At 50.9% G+C, this 21267-nt stretch overlaps 2 protein-coding genes across 5 annotated transcripts in view; one reads left to right on the forward strand and one right to left on the reverse strand.

The window, feature by feature from the left end:
- The window catches only part of PUSL1 (pseudouridine synthase like 1), a 25170-nt gene extending 11957 nt beyond the window's left edge, over positions 1-13213 (reverse strand). Inside the window, exons 1-3 of the mRNA XM_032201296.1 lie at positions 13033-13213; positions 11759-11816; positions 6652-6839 (exon numbers count right to left, since the gene is read on the reverse strand). Coding sequence (XP_032057187.1) covers positions 6652-6839; positions 11759-11816; positions 13033-13091 — 305 coding nt within the window. The 5' untranslated portion in view covers positions 13092-13213. The remainder of the gene's footprint in view (positions 1-6651; positions 6840-11758; positions 11817-13032) is intronic.
- A 1509-nt stretch (positions 13214-14722) lies between these two features.
- The window catches only part of ACAP3 (ArfGAP with coiled-coil, ankyrin repeat and PH domains 3), a 69307-nt gene continuing 62762 nt past the window's right edge, over positions 14723-21267 (forward strand). For 3 of the 4 annotated variants that reach the window (XM_032201272.1, XM_032201274.1, XM_032201276.1), the window contains exon 1: positions 16083-16249. In XM_032201272.1, coding sequence (XP_032057163.1) covers positions 16203-16249 — 47 coding nt within the window. In that variant the 5' untranslated portion in view covers positions 16083-16202. Of the gene's footprint in view, positions 14793-16082; positions 16250-21267 lie in introns of those variants that run through there. The other variant, XM_032201277.1, reaches the window with a different exon arrangement.

Below are 21267 nucleotides of genomic sequence, written 5' to 3' on the forward strand. Positions count from 1 at the left end.
TTGCTTGGCTCAGAACTGCCCTCGTGCAGCTGTGAAGCACTGACTCAAAGGACAGGCAGTGTGTTTGTGCCTGCCTTCAAAAGGCTGCTTACCATAACAGTAATATTTCCAAAGCCCTCTGAGTCTAGCCCTCAAGTCTCCAGGACAGCATCAACTTAGCTGGAAGAGAAGCTTTGTAGATGATAAAACCAGATGTCCCAGCCACAGCTACCACCAAGAAATGTCTCTTCCCTCTCCAAAATTGCTTCCTTTCAGCTAAATGTCTCCCTCTGACCTTCCTGCCTCTTTCTGCCCTGGCACACGTGGAGCTCCCAGCAGCCTTGTCCCATACAAGAGGCATTTTAACACACACTCCCTCGGCATTTCAGCATTCGTTGATAGTCCTCTGGCTCACAGACCATTATCCCTTCAAGGAAAACTGGGGAGAGCTGAGATCACCTGAGCTGTATTCCATCCAGATGCTTCAGCATCTTCCTGGAGGCAAAAAACAGCGCATACTTAGAGCACATTTCAACCCCGGTTTTGCTAGAGAGAGAGGCAGAAGAAAGTCCAAAGGTTTTCAGCTTTTCTTTATGACAAGGATGTTCGTGCCCTGAGAGGTGAGAGCAAACAGCCACCTTCCTGTTTTGCTCGTCAAACCCATCGCAAAAGCACATCAAGGGACATCGGGCTGGAACCACTTCTACTGGCAGCTGATCCAGTCCTATAAGATACGTGGGTAAGAGGAGCTGTGAAGTCAGGCAGCCTTAATGAGCCCGTAAGAGAGAACTTACGGCCCAGGTACTCTTGTTTTTCTCACTAATGAATCCCTTTCTTGGGCCAAGTGGCTATCTGCAAACACTAAAACACAATCGGACACCCTGGGGCTACCCACGAGCAGGGCTGGCATCGCTCTCGTGGTGCACAACACCCGGATGGACAGGACTTGGACAGCACTAAAACCCCAAAAACAGCCATCAGGGAGTGACCCCTCACAAGGATAAAGCCCAAGCCTTTTGCAGAGCCCTGGCCCCCCACACAAGCGGGAAGGACACCCCAGCAGCAGATACCTGCACGCCCAAAGCAGCACCCTCTGTGCTCCCTCTTAAGGCAGCTTCACGGCTCACTGTAGCAGATGGAAATAGTTGAAAGTAGGTCACTTCCCTCCTGCCTCCCCCCACAACCTCCAAGACAAACAGGACTTTGCTGCAAAAGCAAAAAGAAAGGAGCATCCCAGCACCAGCGAGCCTGCAAAGAGCAGGATGCTGCGGGCAGGAGAGCTCCTGGGGACCCTCACATCTCACACGAGAAGATGGCTTTGGGGAATGGTTCTGTCTGCTCGCCTTCCAGCGACTCTGGGCAGTTAATCCAAGGAGCTTGCAAGGCTGCTGGACTCCTCTTTAAAAGAAACTGGGAGAAATCACCTGGTTTCCCTAAGGCAACGCCACTATTAGCATCGAACAGGGACATCCTTTAGAGGATGCCCCTTGTGAGAAGGATTGCTGCTCTCCTGCCGTGTGCCCTCCTGGTTTTGGAGCTGGCTCTATGGAGAAGAAGGGATCCAAAACAGGCAAAAAAAAAAATAAAATTGATACCATTTGGGAGCAAGCAGCAGACAAACCTATTTATTTGCTTTCAAAAGGCTGGGGCTTCAGGGATTTCTGCCAGCCTAAGTGCCTCTGGCTCATACCCCTTGACTGCAGAGGCTCAGGCCACAGAAGAAGAAATTAAAGCTGAGCTGCAGGCCTGCACACAGATTTGCAATAACAAGCCCAAAGACCTCTCCACTGCTATAAACTCCCAGAAGAAATGCAAACTACATCCTCCAGGCCTGTAATGGAGTTTGAACCTAGGACCTCCAGCCTCTTCTAAACACAGTAATATAATTAAGTATTCCATTTATTTTCCTCTGTCTACATGTCTCCACAAGCATTTCATCTCCCTTGAGCTTCTCGTGTTAACGCTTATGTGATTTTTATTAAATAAGCGCCCTTTTATACCCTCTGATAGAGTGCTTCCTTCAGAAAAACCCATTTATGCTCACATGATTCCTCACTGCAGGCATCCTCTCCTGACTCTCCCAGCAGATGCAGTTCCTACCACAGGCTCTTTCAAGCTAGGAGTGTTTTCCCAGTATTTATTCCACCCGTTCTTCAGGCACGCCACGTTTCAGGCCTTGTTAACATCCCAATTTTTGCAAGGCTGCTGGTGAATAAACACTCTTAGCATTCTTCAGCTTTTTTGACAGAGCCTACATTGCAGAAGGGTCAGAAGGAAAAAAAAAAAAAAAAAACACAACCAAAGACATCTCAGGAGAAACACCAACGTGTGAAATACAAAGGTGTCCTCCAGCAGGACATCCCTCCCTCTCCTCTGACAACAGAAGGTGAATGTCTCTTTGCAGGAGGTGGGAGGAATCCCAGCTCTGTCTTGCTGCCACCCAGACAGCTTTGATGGTGTACTTACAGAACTGGAACCAGAAATAGAAGGTGTGAATCTGCCGCTCCATCCTGCCCAGGTGAAAGCAAATCCTCCTCAGGTCGCCCCACCTGCGGAATACACTCTGATCTCCGTGGACAAGAGCCTTTCAGATACGCTGCACAGATCTAAAGGCAGATCAGCTGATAGAGGAGCCCCGTCTGCAGCAAGGCTACAAAGAAGGTCATTACTGCTGACGATACCGCCAGCCGGCTTGGAATCTGGTTTCCCTTCCAAGCTCTATCGACAATAACGAGTTCTCACAAAGACGTCTCTCTCCATCACCCCCTGCTTGCAACCACATAAAAGTGCTGAGCTTTCTCCCCAGCATTAGGAGAGAATTCTTCTTGGCAGAGTAATATTTACAGAGGGAGGGGCTGGCTGCTGCATGCACTTAAGACTCATGCCCGGCACCAAGCTCCTTAATGGAAAGCAGCTGAACGGTTTTGAAGAGGTTCAGCCCAAGGGAGGAGGGAGAAGTCAGAGCTGCCTGCACCCTGATAACCTCAGCCTGCCTACCTGACAGGGGCTGGCCTGGATTTAGCAGGAGACACCACCTCCTGGCACGTCCCTGCCAGGTGTTAGCTCTTCTTTCATCTGTGAGATCCCACCGCTGCCTCCTTCTGAAGATGCCGGCTAAAAAAATTCTCTTCAGCTGCAACCCCACATACGTGCCACGGTCTGGTAGGACGAGAAGGTTTGAGGATGTGACAAGCCACAAGCCTAAACTCAGGGGAGAGAGGCTGAGTTTGTGCAGCCGGTGACACACGGCACAGACTATGGCAGTGGTAGCCTCTGGCTGGAAATTCAGCCAGCTTTGACTCCCAAACAACTGTTTGAGTGTTTTAAGGAAGGTAATCAGGACCGTGACCTACTTCAGGTTCCTTCTTATTGCTAGGGCATCCATAAAGTGTTCGGCTCCCAGGGTGTGCAAATGCTGACCTAGTTTTCAGCCTGAGCAAAAATAATACCCAAAACCTCACAGAAGTCAAATTCTATTTCAGAATCTTTTAATAGACGCTGCAGTCTGAAAAGAATTCATCTCCAGCTCTCCTACACAGCAGCTGCATTAAACTCTTTGTATATATGTCAAAGGTGAAAGCTGTCAAGGGATAGTACCTCCTAGGCATTATTTAAACATGCAACGTGGCTAGCGTGTGAGAGAGACTTGCTTGGCAATTCAGGCAAGTGAGAGGCCACAACACAAATCTGTCTGAATGGATGGACAAACCACCAAAGTTGCAAAAAGGTGTTTACTCATCCCAACACATGAGACACCTCCAAATGGGCAGTGTAGTTCACACACAGCCCTGTGTTTTCTTTTGTACCATTTATGTTCCTTTGTATTCTGTCAAAATTTTCCTTTGTTGTTTTTTTTTTTGTCCTCACAACGCAAGGGAATCTAGCTGCTACTTCAAGGGGCCGGAGAAGTAACTCGATTTGTAGGTGTAGGACTGTCAAGTGGTGAGGTCCTTATGCTGCTCCCAAAACCCCTTCTGAAGGGGTTGGAGAGGAGCTGGAAGTATTCGGGGGAAAAGTTCGGTTAAAGCAACAACAACAAAGAAACACCCAGCCAACAACAGGAATTCCGTGCCTCCAGCAACAAGGCCTTTACAGCGCCTTCCTCCCCTCCTTCCTGAGCTGAGATTCCAAGGATTTTACTGACAATTCCCCTTTACCCTCCAATGGCTCCCCTGATGCTTGTTCAGGGGTGAAGGAAGGCAGCAGGCTCCGAGCCAGCTGCTGCAGCTTCTCCTCCTGGCACCCTGAGCTGAGAGCCCCCAGAGAAAAGGTCCCACTTCTAAATAAATGCAAAGCGTCACTGCCACACACCTCCAGGAACCCTGCAGGAAAAGGGTGCAAAGCTCGGTCCTGAGGCCACGAGAGCTGCAGGCACAGGCAGAGGGCACCAAGGTGGGATCTTGTACCGAGTCGCCGCTGTCTCAGGCACTCATGACCATCAGCATACGTTGGAATTCCTTCCCTGGGGTTAATGTGCCCTCTAGACATGACACAGCAGAAGTCTGGAGGTGGGGGATAAGCGCTGCTTAACGCTGCTGATGCAGACGCAGCATTTCTGCAACCTAACTGGAGCCTGCCCAGCACGGCAGCGCCGTGGTACCTCGGGGGATGCTGCAACGTCTCGCTGCTGTCACATCCGTGGGTGAGCTGCCTACCTCTGGCAGGCAATCTGATTCCCTGCTTCCAAAAGCAGAGGCACACGCCTTGCAGAGGTGCCTGAACACCCACCTGAGCAGTCAAGGTTAGAGAAGACTGCAACTTGGGATTGCTTTCCTCAGGCTCCTACCTCAGGTGAAGGTTTGAGTGCTTGCAATACGCTCTGAAAAAGTCAGAAGCTGATTAAATTGCAGATCGACACCTTCTGCAGAGAGCACACAGCTTCAACCAACCAAACCATCTCACTCTGCCATGGGGGACACGCATGAAGGACCTCCTGGGAGAAAACAAACATCATCATTCATCTCTCCTTCCCTCAGACCCCAAATTGTCTGAGTGCCTGCACACCTAGAGCTGGGTTCCCTGCTCCACAGGCCATGGAGAACTGGAACCCTCCCTTGCAAAACGAAGGACAGATGCAAGTATGATGTCAGCCCTCAAATCCCAGGCCTTGCTGCGTTGGCATTTGGGTCAGGCCCTGTTTCACAAAGAGGAGATTAGAAAATAAAGCAGGCTGGGTGAAGTGGGAAGGGGGAGGGTGCTTCACAGTCATGCCACTACTCTTACAGCAATCCCATCGTTGAGGTTGGGGAGGGATTAGCTTTTTTGTCCTGGGTTCTTGTTCTGGCATGGGGAATTTGTCTCCATAATCTTCCTTTATGTTGATGGCACCAGAGAGCAGTAACGTGAAACGGAGCAGCCAGGTCCTCTGAGTAATTACCACCTGGCATCTTGCATCTGCTGCTCACCCAAAGAGTCCCTATAAAACACCCACCTCCTTGTACAACACTCTGAAGTCCTCTGCCACACTCCTCGTAAGGGACAGTCCATGCCTGGAACAGTTTTCAGTTCATGCAAATAAGACAAAGTAGCACAAGAAAGAGTAGAGAGCAGCAAAGCAGCTGCTGGTAAATGGCACGTTGATTGTACGACACCAGCCCAGATTTGGTTTTCAGCCTAAAAACCCCAATATTCCATTCGATTTACACTTTAACCATAAAAAAGCACCCGTGCTTGGGGAAGAACGCAGCAACTGTTTGGCAGCTGACAGAGAAACTGCACGACAGCTTGGAAAGGAAAGCAAAGAAAATTAAATTCAATCCACCTTTTGAAAAATTCACAAGGCAGAGCAATTGCTTATCTAATTGATGCAAGCTCCTGGCAAAAACTGCTGATTCTTTGCCTTTGGGGGTGGGTATTTAGACCTGGGTCTCACGCAGAATAAGTCCATTCTGAGATTTTGCAAGAAGAAGCAATAACTCCAACAGAAAGAAAGAAAGAAAAAAAAAGAAAATAGGAAAAAGAAATGGCAGCTGTTCTGTTCTCTGTAAATTGTTGTGCCAACCCCCTTACTAAATTCACATGCAGCTCTCCCGAGTCATTTACAGCTGGGTACAGGATAAGGAGGACTGGTTATCTATCCCATTGAGCAAAACCAATCCAATTTTGTTATAAAAATATTAAACTGGAGCTTGTCATGCAACTTCTTTAAATCATGTCGTGTGGTGGCTGTGGTCTAGCTGGGAAGAAAAGAAGTTGATGGCAATGGAAAGGAGGAGCAGAATGCTGACACTAAAAGCAATTTTGTCTGTTTTTCATCTTTTTGCACAGATACGAGTCAGATGTGATGCTGCAGCCAAGCTTTTGTTAGGTGCTAGTTCAGCAAGCAAAGAAAATGAGTTTGGGGAATAAAGCATCACCGAAAGTTCATGTATGGCTCATGGAAAATGAAAGTCACTCCAGCGGGTTCACTGCTCGCATGGTGACCCTCGTCTCTCACAGGGTTTTTTGTTTTAGTGGTGCCAGCATAGATGATCTCCTAAGAGCAACAGTATAACAGCAGCAGTCTTGAATGTACGAGTGGTCTGGCAGTAGTGGAGAGACGTGCATGGGAGTGATTTGCCAACACAAAACAGGAAAAAATACATCTTGTGAGTGAAGATGGGAGATCACTGCTGCATTTCCCTCTTCTCCAGCAAGGGTGAAATAAAAGGTTTTGACTTGCCACTAACTCACCGGATTGGTTCAGACTTCAGGTGGTGATTTAGACCACGGATGAGCTCTCTCTCTTGAAAAGCTGGCTTCCCCGGTGCCCGCTGGATGTCGAGGTGAGCAGCGTTGCAGAGAGCATGAACGCCACTGTCTGTTCGGCTGGAGATGTGGAACTTGATGGGAACAACGGGCTTCAGGTTCTGTGCTGCCTTCTGCAAGTCAACGTGAGACAGGACCATGAACAGGAGAAGCAGTGCCCTCCCCCTTGCTAACCACAGTCCTCAGGATCTCCACATCCTTTGCTTTATATCATTAGGTGAGTAGAAAAGAGGACAGAGAGTTACCCATTCACACCCAGACACAACCCCTGCAACCCACAGCTAAGCAGAAAGGTGTAAAATAGTGCAGCTATTGCTGCAGGCAGGATTTCTTTTCCATCTCCGACAGGAGCAGGGTTGCAGGAGGCAACACGCTTCCATTAGTTGTTACGAGTGGAGGAGGAGCCGGGGACCAGGCGAGAAGCAGCACAGCACTGATGCGACGCGGTTATTCGTCCCACTGAGATATATAAATGGATCTAAGAATCAAGGCACGGCTCTCATAAAACACAGCAGCAGTGGAGGAGCTGATGCTGAGCCATCCCAGCAGGTGTAAAGAACCACAGGACAACCACACGCCACCAGCGGTCACGGGACAGAGCTTCCTGATATTCCCTGCTTCCACAGTCCCTAAGAGAGTGTCTTCTAATTAAGATGATCAGAAAATGCAAACAAAATGAAGTTAAACAGTTAGTCAGATGCCAAATATTTCAGGGTCTTCCCAGACAGGTCTACATTTAGCAAAGGCAGAGTGGGTTTTGGTAAGGGGCAAAGGCAAACTCTGGCGGGTCAGAAACCTTGGGACTGCAGTAACTTCCTAAAACAATGTTAAAACCACAGCAGGTCTTGCACACAGCAAGGTTGGGAAGTAGGTTACCAGAGCTGCAAAAGAGTTTTTGTCTTTGTGACGACAGGCCCTGAGACAGAAAACCCGATGTGATTTATTAGGGTCTATGAACGAAGCATATCTGCAAGACTGGGAAAAACAGAAAACAAAGAAAAGCAGAAAAGCAGATGAATGGCTAGAAATTTCCTGCTCTTCCATCTCCCCTCCTGAGCAGCGAACCCAGCAGTGGTCTTTATTAGATTTCAATTTGGTACCAAGAGTCAATAAAGCTTGAATTGCTGACTCACAAATGCCTTCCAGATTCCTACGAGTTGAGCAGACAGGATTCTGGGCTCTCAGAAACACACCATTAACAAGCACAGGGAGGCAAGGAAAAACGTAACTGAGCGGCAGAGGAAGGCCTGGGAAACAGAACAGAAACGACCCCAGCCTCTTCCCCTTCCTAATTCTTCTATTTGGAGTTCACATGTGGTTACAATTAACAATGAAAATCTTTATTTATCGCCCTTAAGCAGAGAGAAGCAGACAGAAATCAAATAGTTTTCTGCAGCAGACCTTGGCTTGTGCCTCAGCAATTTGTCTTTAAGCAGAAGCTGCTTTTAAGAGCAAAGTTTCTGCACAGATATGTTTGGGTTTTGCAGGCTCCTCTTCCCCTGGCCTCGCCTCCCCCTCCTTTGCTGCCAGGCACAAAAGTGCCAGTGGGAAGAGAGCTGAGAGGAGGCAGAGGAAGAGAGAAGAGGGGAGAACATCCTCCTTTCTTCCTGCTATGGCCTCGGGGAAGTTTGGATGCAGCACTCTGGATCCCCGCACTGCATCCAGACAGAGCTGGGTAACGGGAACACCAAAAAGCCTGGATCTCTCCTCTGCCTGCGAGGGTTGGGCCTTTTTGGAGAGCAGACTGGGGAGGAGGAGAGGATTGCAGGCTCCGAGGTGAATCTGGTTGCTTTTCTGCTCTGGCCACAGAACCCACAGAGGCAGCTCCATGGTGGGGTGCTTTCACAGCTGCCCTTCTCCTGCACGCTTTTCTCCTTACAGAGAGAAATAATCTCCTTACAGAGCAAACTTCTTGCTGAATTTCGTCACAGGCAATTCCCTTCTGACCCCTCACCTACGTATGTCTGCTCTCTGTGCCATCCAGAGGGCCTGGGCGCCTGGAGGCAGCTGGTACCGTCCTCTGCTGGTTCCTGTGTGCCCTGAGCTGCCAACGTAACCCACGCTGAGCTGCAAAAAGAAGGTGTGTTATTTACATTTAGTAACTGCTTGAACGGCAACCAGGTTTTCCTGCCCTTAAAAAAATAAAATAAAAGGGCTAAAACCAGCAGGGCTGTCACCTGAGGAACTCAAAAATTGCTGCTGTTAATTCAGGTCCCATCCATCAGCTCTGGATTCCAGCGGGGGAAGCTGAGGCAGAAGTTAAGCAATTTACCCAGCGGTGCTAAAAAGCAGCAGAGGAGATGCAGGAATCGAGGAGCTGGGTTCTCCTCTCGTTTTCTCAAAATTCTCAGGTCTCTGCTCCCTTCCTTAGGCCAGACAGCACGCAAGTGTCCTTCTCTTCAGCAGGTGCTTGGTGACAGGCACGGAAATCTTGGCTGGGCACCTGCTGAGCTGGATTGCACCCACTTCCATCCTGCCTTTACTTCCTGAGCCAGAACTGTTCCAGACAACCATGTTCCTGGGGCAGCAACAAGCATCCCTGGGTGTCCCTCTGTACCTGTACTGCCCTGCAGAGCAGTGGTGCAGGGGGAAGCATTACTTGCATTTAGCAGGCCTGTTCTGCTAACCAGATTCATTCACTAAGCACTTCCATATTTTGAATCCTACTGAAATTTCCATTGTTGTGTGCCAGAACGATACAAATCCACATTCCAGATTGCTATTATTATTCACAGCTCTGTTCTCTTCCCCCCCCCCTGTACAAATGCTGGAGAGGGGAGATGAAGAACAGGCCTGTTAACATACACCGGCGATGGCTGGGAAGCAAAAGTTCATCCACTTCTCTCCCTGAAGTCTAAATAAAAAACTGCTCAAGATGCTCAGCCACCAAAGACCCCTGCAGAGCATCTGGGAACCACGAAAGGAACCTGACAGATCAGTTGAGGATGGGTGTGCTCGAGAGAAAGATGTGCGTTAGGAATGTTTTGGAAAAAATGTGTGTGTGTTGCTCTTTCCCAGCAGCTGGATTGCTTATTGGTTTCGTCGGTGGAAGACATCCACGGTGGTTTTAGCTGCACAGACACAGGAATCGCATTGCACTGCCAGGGATGCTGCACAATTTATAAGTTGCTGGGTTCTAATAAATAATAATGTGCAAGCTTCTGGTTGCAAGTCATCGCAGCCCTGCTGACTCAAGGGGTGCTATGTCAACTGAAACTAATTAAGAGCCTAATTCATTCTCACAGGAAGAGAGAAATGTAGTGAAAGCCAAGAAGAAAAGGCTGAGAAAGTGGCTCCTGCTGCAAGGAAAGGTTTCCAAAGCAATCTTCCATGCTGCTGGAATGATTATGCAAACAGGCAATGAAGGTAACACTTCTGAGTCAGTTTTCCTTTCTTTCCTCCTCCTTTTTTCTTAACTGAGAGAGGGAAGTTGTACCAAAGCTGCTTTGCATAGCACAGAGTTCATCTATGTTCTCATTCTCCCTCTCTTCCTTTCATGAGGAATAATATCTGGACTTAGCACAAGGCTGCTGGCCAAAGCAGTGCTTCATGTGGGAGGATTAGTTTTGGGCAGCATTCACCAGCACAATGGGAAACAGCACGCTCAGGAGATGCTTCAAACCCAACACGAAAAGGAACTTCATTCTGTAGATCCGAGCAGGCCTCACACACGGTGCCTGTGAGCACAAGCAGCAGCTGCTCACTTCAGCAAAAGGTGCTGCACGGGAGATTTTCCTTTCCAGGAGGGGCGTCTGTAAGAATTAGGACTAGAACACGGAGCCCTGCAGCACGTGCACTGCCCTCCTCGTTGCAGGGGGACAAATCACAGGTCTCCAACATCCTGATTTGGGAAAGCAAGGTCTGGACCCACCGCAAGCAAGCTGGGCTTCCAAGTATTTCAAGTCAAGTATGTTGTCTACAAATATATTTGGCTGCAACGCCTGCCTCGAAGAGATATTAAAAAGCTCCTTCAGGCATCTGCACGTCCTGTATGATACAGACACGGTGACAGAGGGTTACAGACAGGCCTCCGGATCAGCCACAGTTCAGCAGCTCTACCTTGGCACTTGGAGGACTGCAGAACACCCTCACAAACCAGTCCTCTCCACTTCTAATGACACCAGCTGTTGGTACACACAGCCTACACTTCACAGGTTATTTGCTTGCCTCTAATGGCAAACAAAACAAATGTCTGAACATACATAGAATGGAATAAGGATCTCATTACAGATTTAATCTTGCCCTTCCCTTCAGTTGCCTTCCTGGCTTTGGAAACGAGTGTTATGAAGTTCAAGGCTGCACAGAAATGGAGGAAGGAAGATAAATTCCTACAGGCCCCAGAAGTTTTCTATTAAACTTGCTTTAAGACATCTCATGTGGTTCTAATAGACACAGCCCTGCTCAGCAGTGCCCAGCATCAATACCACCACATGAAAGCAAAGCACATATCCCAGAACTGGCCAGCAAAATGCTGATACTGTGAAAAGACAACACCAAATAAGTTTATCTTTTTCTTTTTCTTCCCCTTTAATCACCCATCCTACCCATTCGCTTGTTAAAACAAAGTGACTTGGGTAATGCAAAACAACTGCTGGGCTCACCCAAAGTCCGGCGCCTGGGGCTGAGACGCTGGATGGTTCAGAGGATTAGATAAATGAGATAGAAAGTCCTTTGGGGCTCTTCTTTCAAGATCTGCACAATATTTATACACTTTCTCCACAATGGTCTCAGGCAAGGAGCCATTCAAATACATCCTGAGAACTCCTCTTCAAGCTATTAACTCATCACACTTTCCTTCTGTGGGCTGCTTGGCGAGGCGATGCAAGAACCATCACCCAGTAAAGTCAGGCACAGCACGGAGCACTGCTCTAGTTTGTGACCACAGAGGCTGACTGGTAATGAGAACAGAATCATGAAAATGTTGGCTATTAATACACAGGCAGGGCCTGGCCTGCCAAATGTTGCCCCAAACGTGACCTGGGCAATACCATGAAGTTTCATTTTAATGACAATATGATTAGCAAGGACGTACCTCCAAGCAGTTCTGGACTCCAATCCCTGACTGGTTAGCTGAAGTTTCCATCACCCCACTGAAAACAAATACAATAGTTAATGATACATATCACGACCCTGCATTTTCTACACAATGTCTTAACACAGAGTCCACCAACACATCCAGAAGTTAATGCTGGGCACTCACTATCAAATTGCTTGCTGCCGAGCAACCTAGATCTTTTTACACAACTTGCAGGGACAAAACACTTTGAAAAATGGACACGAAAACAGGAGCAATGGTGGCATTCTGGAAAGGTGACTGGACACAAAAATCATCCTGCCAGTGCTACCTCCTGCACTGGTCCTTCTGATGGGTTGAGAAGATGAGGCAGGCAAATTCCACTAGAGAAGGGTTTGCAGCAGGGAAAGATTTTTCAGGGTCTGAGTTGTAGGACCCTTTCTTGCAGGCCCTGTGGATGTGAAGACACGATTTGGGGTGAGCTTCCTTCTCTGTTGCAGGAGTCACAACCACTCACAGAAGGCACTGAAGTGCAGAGAGATGTCCTGAGGCCAAACTTGGCCTACCTGCAACCACGCAGGGTAATTTAGGCCAGTACCCACAACGAGACAAACTCTGCTGTGCAAGGGAAGTGTGGGTTTTGGCTTATGGTGGTGTTATTCTGGAAAACCCTCATGTAGATAGGCACGACTCCACAAGCTGGGGCTGCAATAATTCTCCCACACACTCTTTTTTATGTAAACAAGCCTAACGACGTATGTGGGATGTTTAAGGCCTGGGGAAAGGCAGTCCCAGCTCCCTTTCTCCACCAAGCTTTCCACCTGCATCTCCAGGGCAGCGCGGGCAACCAGCTCCCCACACCGCTGGCTCTCCCAAACCACACCGCAGGAAACGTAATTACCTGCACTCCCACCGACCTGTATCCACGTTCACCTTCCTCTCTGCCCTTTCACGTTTGCCCTTTGCCCATTTTCTGCTTTTCCTGTCCGAAACATCCTCTAATATTTACCTGTGGCAGTAGAAAAGCGCAGCCCAATTCCCTGCCCATGCTCACCGACTTGGCATCTGTAGCAGCTCTCCCCCAGTTCACTGTTCTCCCCCAAACCTCTGCACTCCCCCAAATGTCCTCAGTGCTCCCCCAAACCCTTGCACTCTTTTTATTTTTTTCTTTTTCATTCTCTCTTTTTTTTTTTTTTTCCCCTCAGTCGCCTCCCTGCAGCCTCCCCATCCCCACCCGGGGCTCCCCGGGCACCGCCTCACGTGCAGTACGCGGGGGCAGCGCCCGCACCTACCTATATTTAGTGCCAAAGTACTGAAAAAACACTAAATATCGCGTTGGGGGAGAAACCATCCTCACTGGGCCACCGGACAAGCTCTCCCCTCCGCTCCGGGCTCTGGGGGGCGCCGCCGCCGCCACAGCACCGAGGCGACCCCGGGGGCTCCCCCGGCGCCCTGCCCGGCCTCACCGCCCCTCCTCGGCCGGCTTCCCCCCGGCAGGCCCGCCCAGCACCGCCCGCTTCCGCCACCGGGGCCTTCAGGGAACGGCCCTGGGCCTTGCTGAGGCCTCGGAGCTGCTCGAAAGCGGCCGAGGGGCCGGGGGAAAGCGGCCGGGGCTCGGCAATGCTCCGCCGCCGCCGCCCGGCGCCGCCTCAGCGAGGCTGTGGCGGGAGGCGGCCGCCATCACAGGGCGCTGCAGCCCCGCGTCCCCCTGCAGCGAGGGGGAAATTCAGAGAAATTCAGAGAAATTCAGTCCCTGAGCGGCTCCCCGAGGGCCCAGGCGGTGATGGTGAGGGAATAAACCCTCGGAAATCCTCCGCCTTGGCTGCTCAGCTGCTCTCCAGCTTGGACAGAGTGACTGCCGTTTCTTAAGTGGCTTCGTTTGCCTCAGCATTCGCTGTCAGAAGCCGTCTGAGAGAGCTTCTTTTATTTATTTGCTTCTTTTTTAGAAACCTTCTGAGAGAACTTTATTTATTTATTTGTCTCCTTTTTGTTGCCTGATGATGGAAGCTGAGCCCTTGGGGCTATTCCCGAGCATAGTTCAGGGGGGTTTGGTCACCCCAGGGGTCAGCAAAGCACGTCAAAAAAGTGCCAGAAAAGGAATAGCCCCCACAGAAAAACGAAAGGTTTAGGGGGCAAGAAGTGTACAAGGTGACGCCTGGTGACTGGTCCTCAATGCTCTCCTTCCCTGCGTTATTTTTGGGGTGGGATTGTTGACTCCATGGCTCTGATGTTCTGAACCCACCCTGTGTGAAGCCGTTCCCGAATCTGCCAATATCTGTGTCAAAATCCCCATAAAAAAAAAAAAGAAAAAAACAAACAAACAAACAAACAAACATGCAGACATTTCAGGTAGGCCTGCGTTTGTCTTTTTCAGCCTGCCTATGAAAAGATGTGTTCAGGCTACCATTGCTTTGGGTAAATTACAGCTACAGTGACAAAAATAGGGGAAGACAGTGATAAACAGGGGCTGCAGATGTTCTTCGTGACTGTGTTGTGTATTTTAAAATGTTTATTCGTCTTTATAAAATACTGAGGTGCGACATCTGCATGCACAGTAAATACCCTAGCAGTATAAAGAAAGAGCAAAGCAGCGCGACAGAAAAATCCCTGGCACCTCGCACAAATCCACGAGCTGTTTTGAATGGAAAAATCCAGCGCGCTTTCAGTTCTCACAATGGCATCCAGGCTCCATTGTAACAAAACTGATGAATCTCAGCTTTGAAGAGGATGGCAATTCCCAATCCCCGAGCCTGTGCGTGCACACAGGGGCAGAAATATCCACATGCCTTCGTCTGTGCTGGAAGAGCCAGAGAAGAGAAAAAATGAACTGAGTGGACGTTCATGGAACAAGGTAAAGCAGAGGCCACAAGAGGTCACCTTGCCCATGCTGGACCGAGCTGATCGGCCGAGCAGATGCCTTCTGTGCTCCTCAGAGCCCTCCGGTTTGTGTTAAACAATGTCAGATGTTTATTTGCACACCAATACTCCGGACTGGGGCTGGCAAATCAAGCAGGTCTGGGAGCTCAGACAGGAACGAGAGCCTGGCCTAGAGGTGAGTCTTAGCTGCAGTCTGTATGGAAATGGCACTGAGCATCTTCCTTCATCTCGTTTCATCCTGGCGCTGCCTGTGGCTGAGGTAAGGCCTCGATGTGACATTTTGTGACAGATGCGCCTGGCCCCAGTGTTCATTTCACTTCTGGTTTTAGTTCAGGTCCATATTACGCAGAAGGCATTTTCATAAAACACGGGGATTTGCACTCTGGGGACTTCCCAGCCTTAAATTCCTACAAGACTTGCAGTGACTGGTGCAGTTTATGCTGTTCTCTGTGCGGTGCTCGATGGGTGGAGGATCCAAACTAAGCTCATTGTAATTAGTCTCATTTATCCATGCCACATTACATTGCCATGTCCTGCAGCAAATGTCATCTGTTCCCATGGACCCACAAGCCCAGATGTTGCGTGATTACATTGGCTTCGGCAGAGTTGCTGCAGATTTCCTGCATGGCTGATGGCAGCAGCAAATCCACGGTGTGCAGAAAATTAAAAACTAGATTAAGCTGTAACAGGATCGGTGCCAATCCTTTTGACACTGCTGGTACGGGATTGCTGCGTGCATCCTATGCAGGTCGATCTGTTTCTGCAGCACCCACAACGTGGTGGCAAACCCTATGTGCAGCTGGGGAGCTGCACCTCTGGCTGGCTGTTTAGATTTTTAGTAGTTTTCTGCCTATTTGGTCCTTTGGAGATGTCCAGCATCTGTTTGGAGTCCCAAGCTGGGGAAAAAATAAGGAAACCTTGAAAAAAATAGGAAGACTTATAGCTTGTATAGTCTTGAGCTGAGAAAACATTCCCTTTGGTAGCTGATCTTTTAAATAGGGGATTTCTTGAGATTCAGCAGAATGTTTTTGTAAAAAATCAAGATCATTCTGGACAGAAATGATGTTTAAGCACTGAATTAGCACGACTCGGTGGCCAGCGGTAGGACCCGAGGGAGCGGGCGTGCAGCCGCCGCAGGGGAGGCTCGGGCTGGGTGGCAGGCACAGATTTTTCACCCAGAGGGTGGCCCAAGGGGGTGCCCAGGGACATGGGCAAGCCCTGAGCCTGCCGGACTTGGCGAAGGGCTCCAACCCTTTTGGGGCTGGGATTTTGGGAAGGCTTTAGCGGGGGGGAAACCAAGCGTTTGGCAGCCGAGCGCTGCGCAACCCCCCTAGAAGCGGGCAACCCCCGCAAGCTGCGCAACCCCCCGGCGGTAGCCAAACCCCTAGGAGGTAGCCAAACCCCCCTGGGGTTGAGCAAACCCCCGGGAGCTTTGCAAAAAAGCCGGGACCGGCTTTTGGAAGAGCTGCCCGGGAGCCCCCCGGCCGGCCCTTCCCGGTGGCGGCGGGGGGGCGGGCGCTGAGCCGCGCCTTGCTGCGCCGCCGCCGGGCGATGCGCTTCCTCCGCTGAGCTCCGAGCAGCCAGGATGACGGTGGAGTTCGAGGAGTGCATCAAGGACTCGCCCCGGTTCCGGTAAGCCCGAGGATTTGGGTTTGGTGGAGAGGGAGAAGGCGGCGTCGCCCTAAAAATGAAATTAAGGAGAGGGGGGGGGACCCCAGCGCTCGGCGCGCCGGGGATGCGGAGCCGCCGCCGGGGCCGCTCCGAGGAGCGGGTTTCTGCCGGGGGACAGCGCTGGGGAGCTCGGCTGGGGGCATCTCCCCCCTGGGAGCAGCCAGGGAGCACCCAAGGAGCACCCAGCGAGCAGCCAGCGAGCACCCAAGGAGAGCCCGGGGAGCCGCGGACATTTTCCGAGCGCTCCCAGCCGCAGCTCTCGGAGGGTGGGGGGGTTTTGTAGCGGGTTGGAAGGAGGGATCCGGGCTCTGCCAACACAAAGACCCCAGCCTGGCAGCGCTGCCTTCAAATCGGGTGCTCACAACGATGCCCCCGGCTGGAGAGGAGCCTCCTCGGCCTGGGTGCGGATGCCAGGAGCATCCTGGCGAGGTGTCGGGATGGGGCAGGGTGTGCTGCTGCTAGGAAAGGGAGCTGGCAGCTTCCACAGCTGGAGATCTGCTGCTTCCCATCCCCTGCTTGGCTGGGGACAGAAGGGAAGAGACAATAGCCGGCAGAAGCAAGTTGCTTGGACGTGTGGGCAGGGGTAAGAGGTACCAAGGGAGCTCCCCTTCTCCGCAGACCGCGTCTCGTTGCAGCCTCTCCGAACACTTTTGTTTATTAAGCGGAAGGTTTTGCATTTTCCTCCCGTTTAAAAATAATTTCCTGGAATGCGAGCTCCATACAAAAGGCTGCGGTGGCCTGGTGCCGGGGCGACTCCCAGCAATCGCCCTGCGTGTGGCTGTGTGCAGCTGCAGGTAACGCAAATACCTGGGCAAGTGCCGCCTGTGGGGCGAATTTCCCCCCTGCTATGGGATCTGCAGGGCTGGGAGAAGGGTCCTCCCCACGTTTTAATTTTAATTGAGTGCTGAGAGCCTGCTCTTGCTTGCTCCAGAGCTGTTTGTGAAGGTGTAAAGGCCAGTGCCGTGGGAGGTGACGGGCTGGTCATATTTGGCTGTCCTGGGAGCTTTTTCTGGGGAAGAAGTGAGACGCACGGACAGGTTTGCAGGAGGTATGAAGCTCCGTCTTTAAACCCGTGCTTGCTCAGCATCAATCAGAATTTATTCCTTTTTTTTTTTTTTTTAACTGTCATCTTACCCCATTGTGCTGCCGAGCATGTGAACTGCTCGGTGGCATCCTTCCAGCGCGGTGACTTCACTGTCCAGATGTCTGGTTCCACATGGCAGTGACCCTTTTCCCGCTGACGTCAGGATTGATTGAGATGTTTATTTATTTATTTTGCCTTTGGTGCGCGCGCGTGGGCTCGGGGCCAAGTTTCTTAGTATGCAGGCAGCATCATTCTGCTCTGTCTGCTCCATCCGTAAAAACAAGCCAGCCCTCAGAGCGCTGCGCTGGACCTTTATCAAAAGGCAGTTATTTAAGCCCGGAATTATGAACTATTTCCCCAATGGCTAGACACAGTCTGCCTGCTACAGGGAGAACAAGAGATTAGGCTGCAGAAGGAAGCCTGGAGGGTTCAGGAGGGCTGCAGTGTGTGTAGCAGGGGAATTTGTAACCACTACCACTTGAAACAGTGACAAAGTACTGACATTTGCAGGCCTGTAGCAAAACCAAAACCAAAATACAGCTCTTCAGACTTTCTCAAGGGGTACAGGGTTTAGTCTCCTGCTGTACTTTTCTTCCTCCCAAGTCTTTAATTAGTTCTGTTACAATTATTTGTTGATGTGTCAGGGACAGGCTCTCTTCCCAGCATGGGGCAGAGATGCTTACTAATGCATCCCTAAAAGCTTACAACTATCAAAACCTAAAATACCATGCAAAATGAGCACCGTATAAAAATGTAGATAGAAATGAGGTGAGAAAAGGTAGCACATTGCCCACCTCCTCAGCAGAGACTGAGACAGCAGCAGGTAAAGTGACCTGTCCCTTGCCAGGGGAAGGCTCTGGGGATGAGGCAAGAACTGAAACGGGTTTCCCATCGCGGTCCTCAGCCGGGAGAGTTTCGTGTCGTGGTTTGCAAGAGCCTCGTTCCCCTCAGTGCTGAGCCCTGGGGATGACCGGGTCATTGTACAGAGGGGAAAGAAAGAAACACCAAACGATTACACAGAATAAACACACTCTGTATCAGGCATCCCATAATAAGGCGACCAAACTAAGTCTACGTTAGCAATCGGATCCAGTCACACCTCAAAACACCCAATGCAGCAGTCGCCATGCAGCGATCCAGCCCAGCCTCCTACAGGGCCCAGTTGCTGCGAAGGGAACTTTCCTTTTCCACCCCTTTGCTGCGTGCAGGTCTGCAGGCTGGCAGGGAACCTGACGTCTCTTGGGCATCTTGTAGAGACACGTAGATGCTGTTCCAGTAAACAAATGTAAGTACCTTGTAAGACCAGTTCCAGCACATCTGAATGCAACCCGGCCGTGCCGTGGCTTTCATCTCCCCGGAGCCCTCTGGTTAGCAGCAGTAGCCTGGGAAATCTAGGAACCCGTTTCTGCCTGGCTCCAGCCCTCGGGGTGATGCAGCGATGACCCCATTGCTGCCCAGCCCCGTGCTGAGTGGATTTGCTGTGCTACCATGAGCACATTTTGTGAAACGGATGGCCTTGCGCAAGGTCCTGAGCTGTGCCCCCAGCTTTGTCCCCTCCTGGCTCCGAGAAGATGCTCGTGGTGCTCGGGGACAGCCGGGGACATCGACGCCGGACCCGGGTGCGAGGAGCACTCGGGAGGACGAGGGTAGGGGAGGAACAAATCGCAGGGGTCAGGCCTGGCTGCAGCGCTCTGCGGGTAGGAAACCCCAAATGTCTCTGTGGTAATTCCCACGGGGGAGGGAAATAAGCGGTTATGTCCTCACCGAGCGCCGCCGGTGCCGTTGCTATTAACCAACACTATTAATTGCTGCAAGGGCAGGGGATCCAGCGGGCTCCGTGTGCTCTCAGCCGCTGGCGTCTTCTCGTGAGGACCTCCTGTGGCTGCCACGACCTGAGGGGCCAGCCAGCAGCAGCAGCACCCCGTGTGCATCCAGCCAGGCCACCGAGGGACCTCTGCGCCTCTTGGGAGGGACAGAAAACCTGGCAGTGAGGCAGAAGCTCCACCAGAACAGGTCCATGCCCTGGCTGAGGGCACTGCCTGCATGATCTCGTGGCTCTCGGTAGGCAGGGGGAAATTCAGGCAAGGAATTCCAGCTCCTTGAAAGGTGCCAGAGGAAAAGAAAGTGAAAGAAAAGCAAGTGCAGTGAGAAAAGGCTTCCTAACTCCCACCAGGGTGTTTCAAACAGAATGGGAAGAATTAAGAGCACTTATTCAAAGTGTTCTTGCTGGCTCTGATAACAGATTGAGTTAGAGGAGCTTAGAGCTGGCGTAACCAGTTTGAAGGCGTCCGTGCTGTGTGAGCATGTGGTAGTGAAGGCCTCTGCAGAAAGATCTTCAGAGCTTGTGTGATTTTCGCCTGGTGTTAATTGCCTCTGCACACCCCTGACATGCAGCTTGATGGCAGCCAGCCTTACTGGTTGAAGTCACCTAAAAGCAAATTGAAATCACACCCAGAGTGGCCACCGAAAGACTTCCTCTGCTTAACTAAACCCAGGTGAGCAAAAAGAGCACAGGCATTGATTTGGACTTGTTTTTTGTTACACAAGGCTCCTTATGTAAGCAAGAGCCCTGCTACCGACTGCAGTTGCAAGAAGATAACGCCCACAGAGAGCTTCTCTTTGAATCGGAGCCTAATGAGTACAATTACCATCAGCGCTGCCTTACATGCACGAGAGAGCAGATACTATCAATCTGTATCCATCATCACTCCTGCCTTTATCTGTTTACTCCATTTCTCACTCTTTGCCATTGCGTTTCTGAAGTCTCATGGCCTGAAGTACGCGCAGGGAAGAGTCACAGCAGAGGTGGCAGCGTCGAGTTGCTTCCTCTCACAGCCGTGAGATGCGCTCCCCGTTTCACCCGTCCGTGTGTCTGGCCAGCCCCCGAGTATCTGTGCCTCAGCCTGGTGCTTTCCACTCGCAGTGAGACTTCGTGGTAGCATATGGGAGCAAAATTCCCTTGATTTGAGGCCCCCTGACATCACAGCTGCCTTGGGAATCCTGAAGTGCTAAGGAAAAGCTGCAGTCCAGCCGGCATTAGTGCGGGCAGATCTGAAGGTGGTTATTCATTTATTCAGTCATCGCCAGGGAGAATCCCCAGGGAGCGGAGAATTGCCGGGGTGAGAACTCAATTGAGATCTGGGTTGGCGTCCTAAGTGGTATTTCGTGCCAGATTTTTGGCAGGCAGTTTCCTGAGCAGCTTTGACTTGTGAACGGCACGAGCAGAGTATCCCAAAGGGCCGAGGGTCTGAAGCTGGAACCCCACGGCTTCATCCCAACGCCCCAAATCAGCGAGGGAATTTTTTTTTGTGTGGTTGCCAGGATAAAATTGGCAGAAGATAGAAGCTGGGAGCTTGCAGTGGATAGCATTAGAGTCCAAAATGTGGTATCTGAGCCTGCTCTTGGGAGATAGACACACAAATTTCATGGTGTAGCACACAGACGAGGGGAATTTTGGTATTCCATAATTTGGCAAATTGTCTTTATTAGCTTAATGACCCCCGTGGAGCGTGCTTTGCTGTGTGACTGTGCCTAGAGAGGACGTTTGCAAACGGAAATGTTTCTGGTTGTCTGACAGATCAGCGTGGGAGCTGGAAGTTGCTTTCCTTTTCGGTAGCTGTTCCTCTCCGTGTCCTTCTGCTGCCTGGGATGCGCGTGGCTTTGCAGGGGAATGCAAATCACCTCTGCAGTCACTCTTCTGACATTTTTCTCTCTCCCCAGCCCTTCTGCTTGCCGTGAGATAAGTGTGAGGAGCAAGCTCTGAGTGATCCCACGGAAGTTTGGCCGGGTGCGAGCTCTGTCTCTCACATGCTGAGAGTGGCTTTGCCTCCTGGGATGGCCAAAAGCCACCGAGAAAGCCGAGGTCAGAGTTTCCCCAGCTGCTAGCTCTCTGGCT

Source organism: Aythya fuligula, chromosome 21 (assembly GCF_009819795.1).
Source record: "Aythya fuligula isolate bAytFul2 chromosome 21, bAytFul2.pri, whole genome shotgun sequence".
Lineage (NCBI taxonomy): Eukaryota > Metazoa > Chordata > Aves > Anseriformes > Anatidae > Aythya > Aythya fuligula.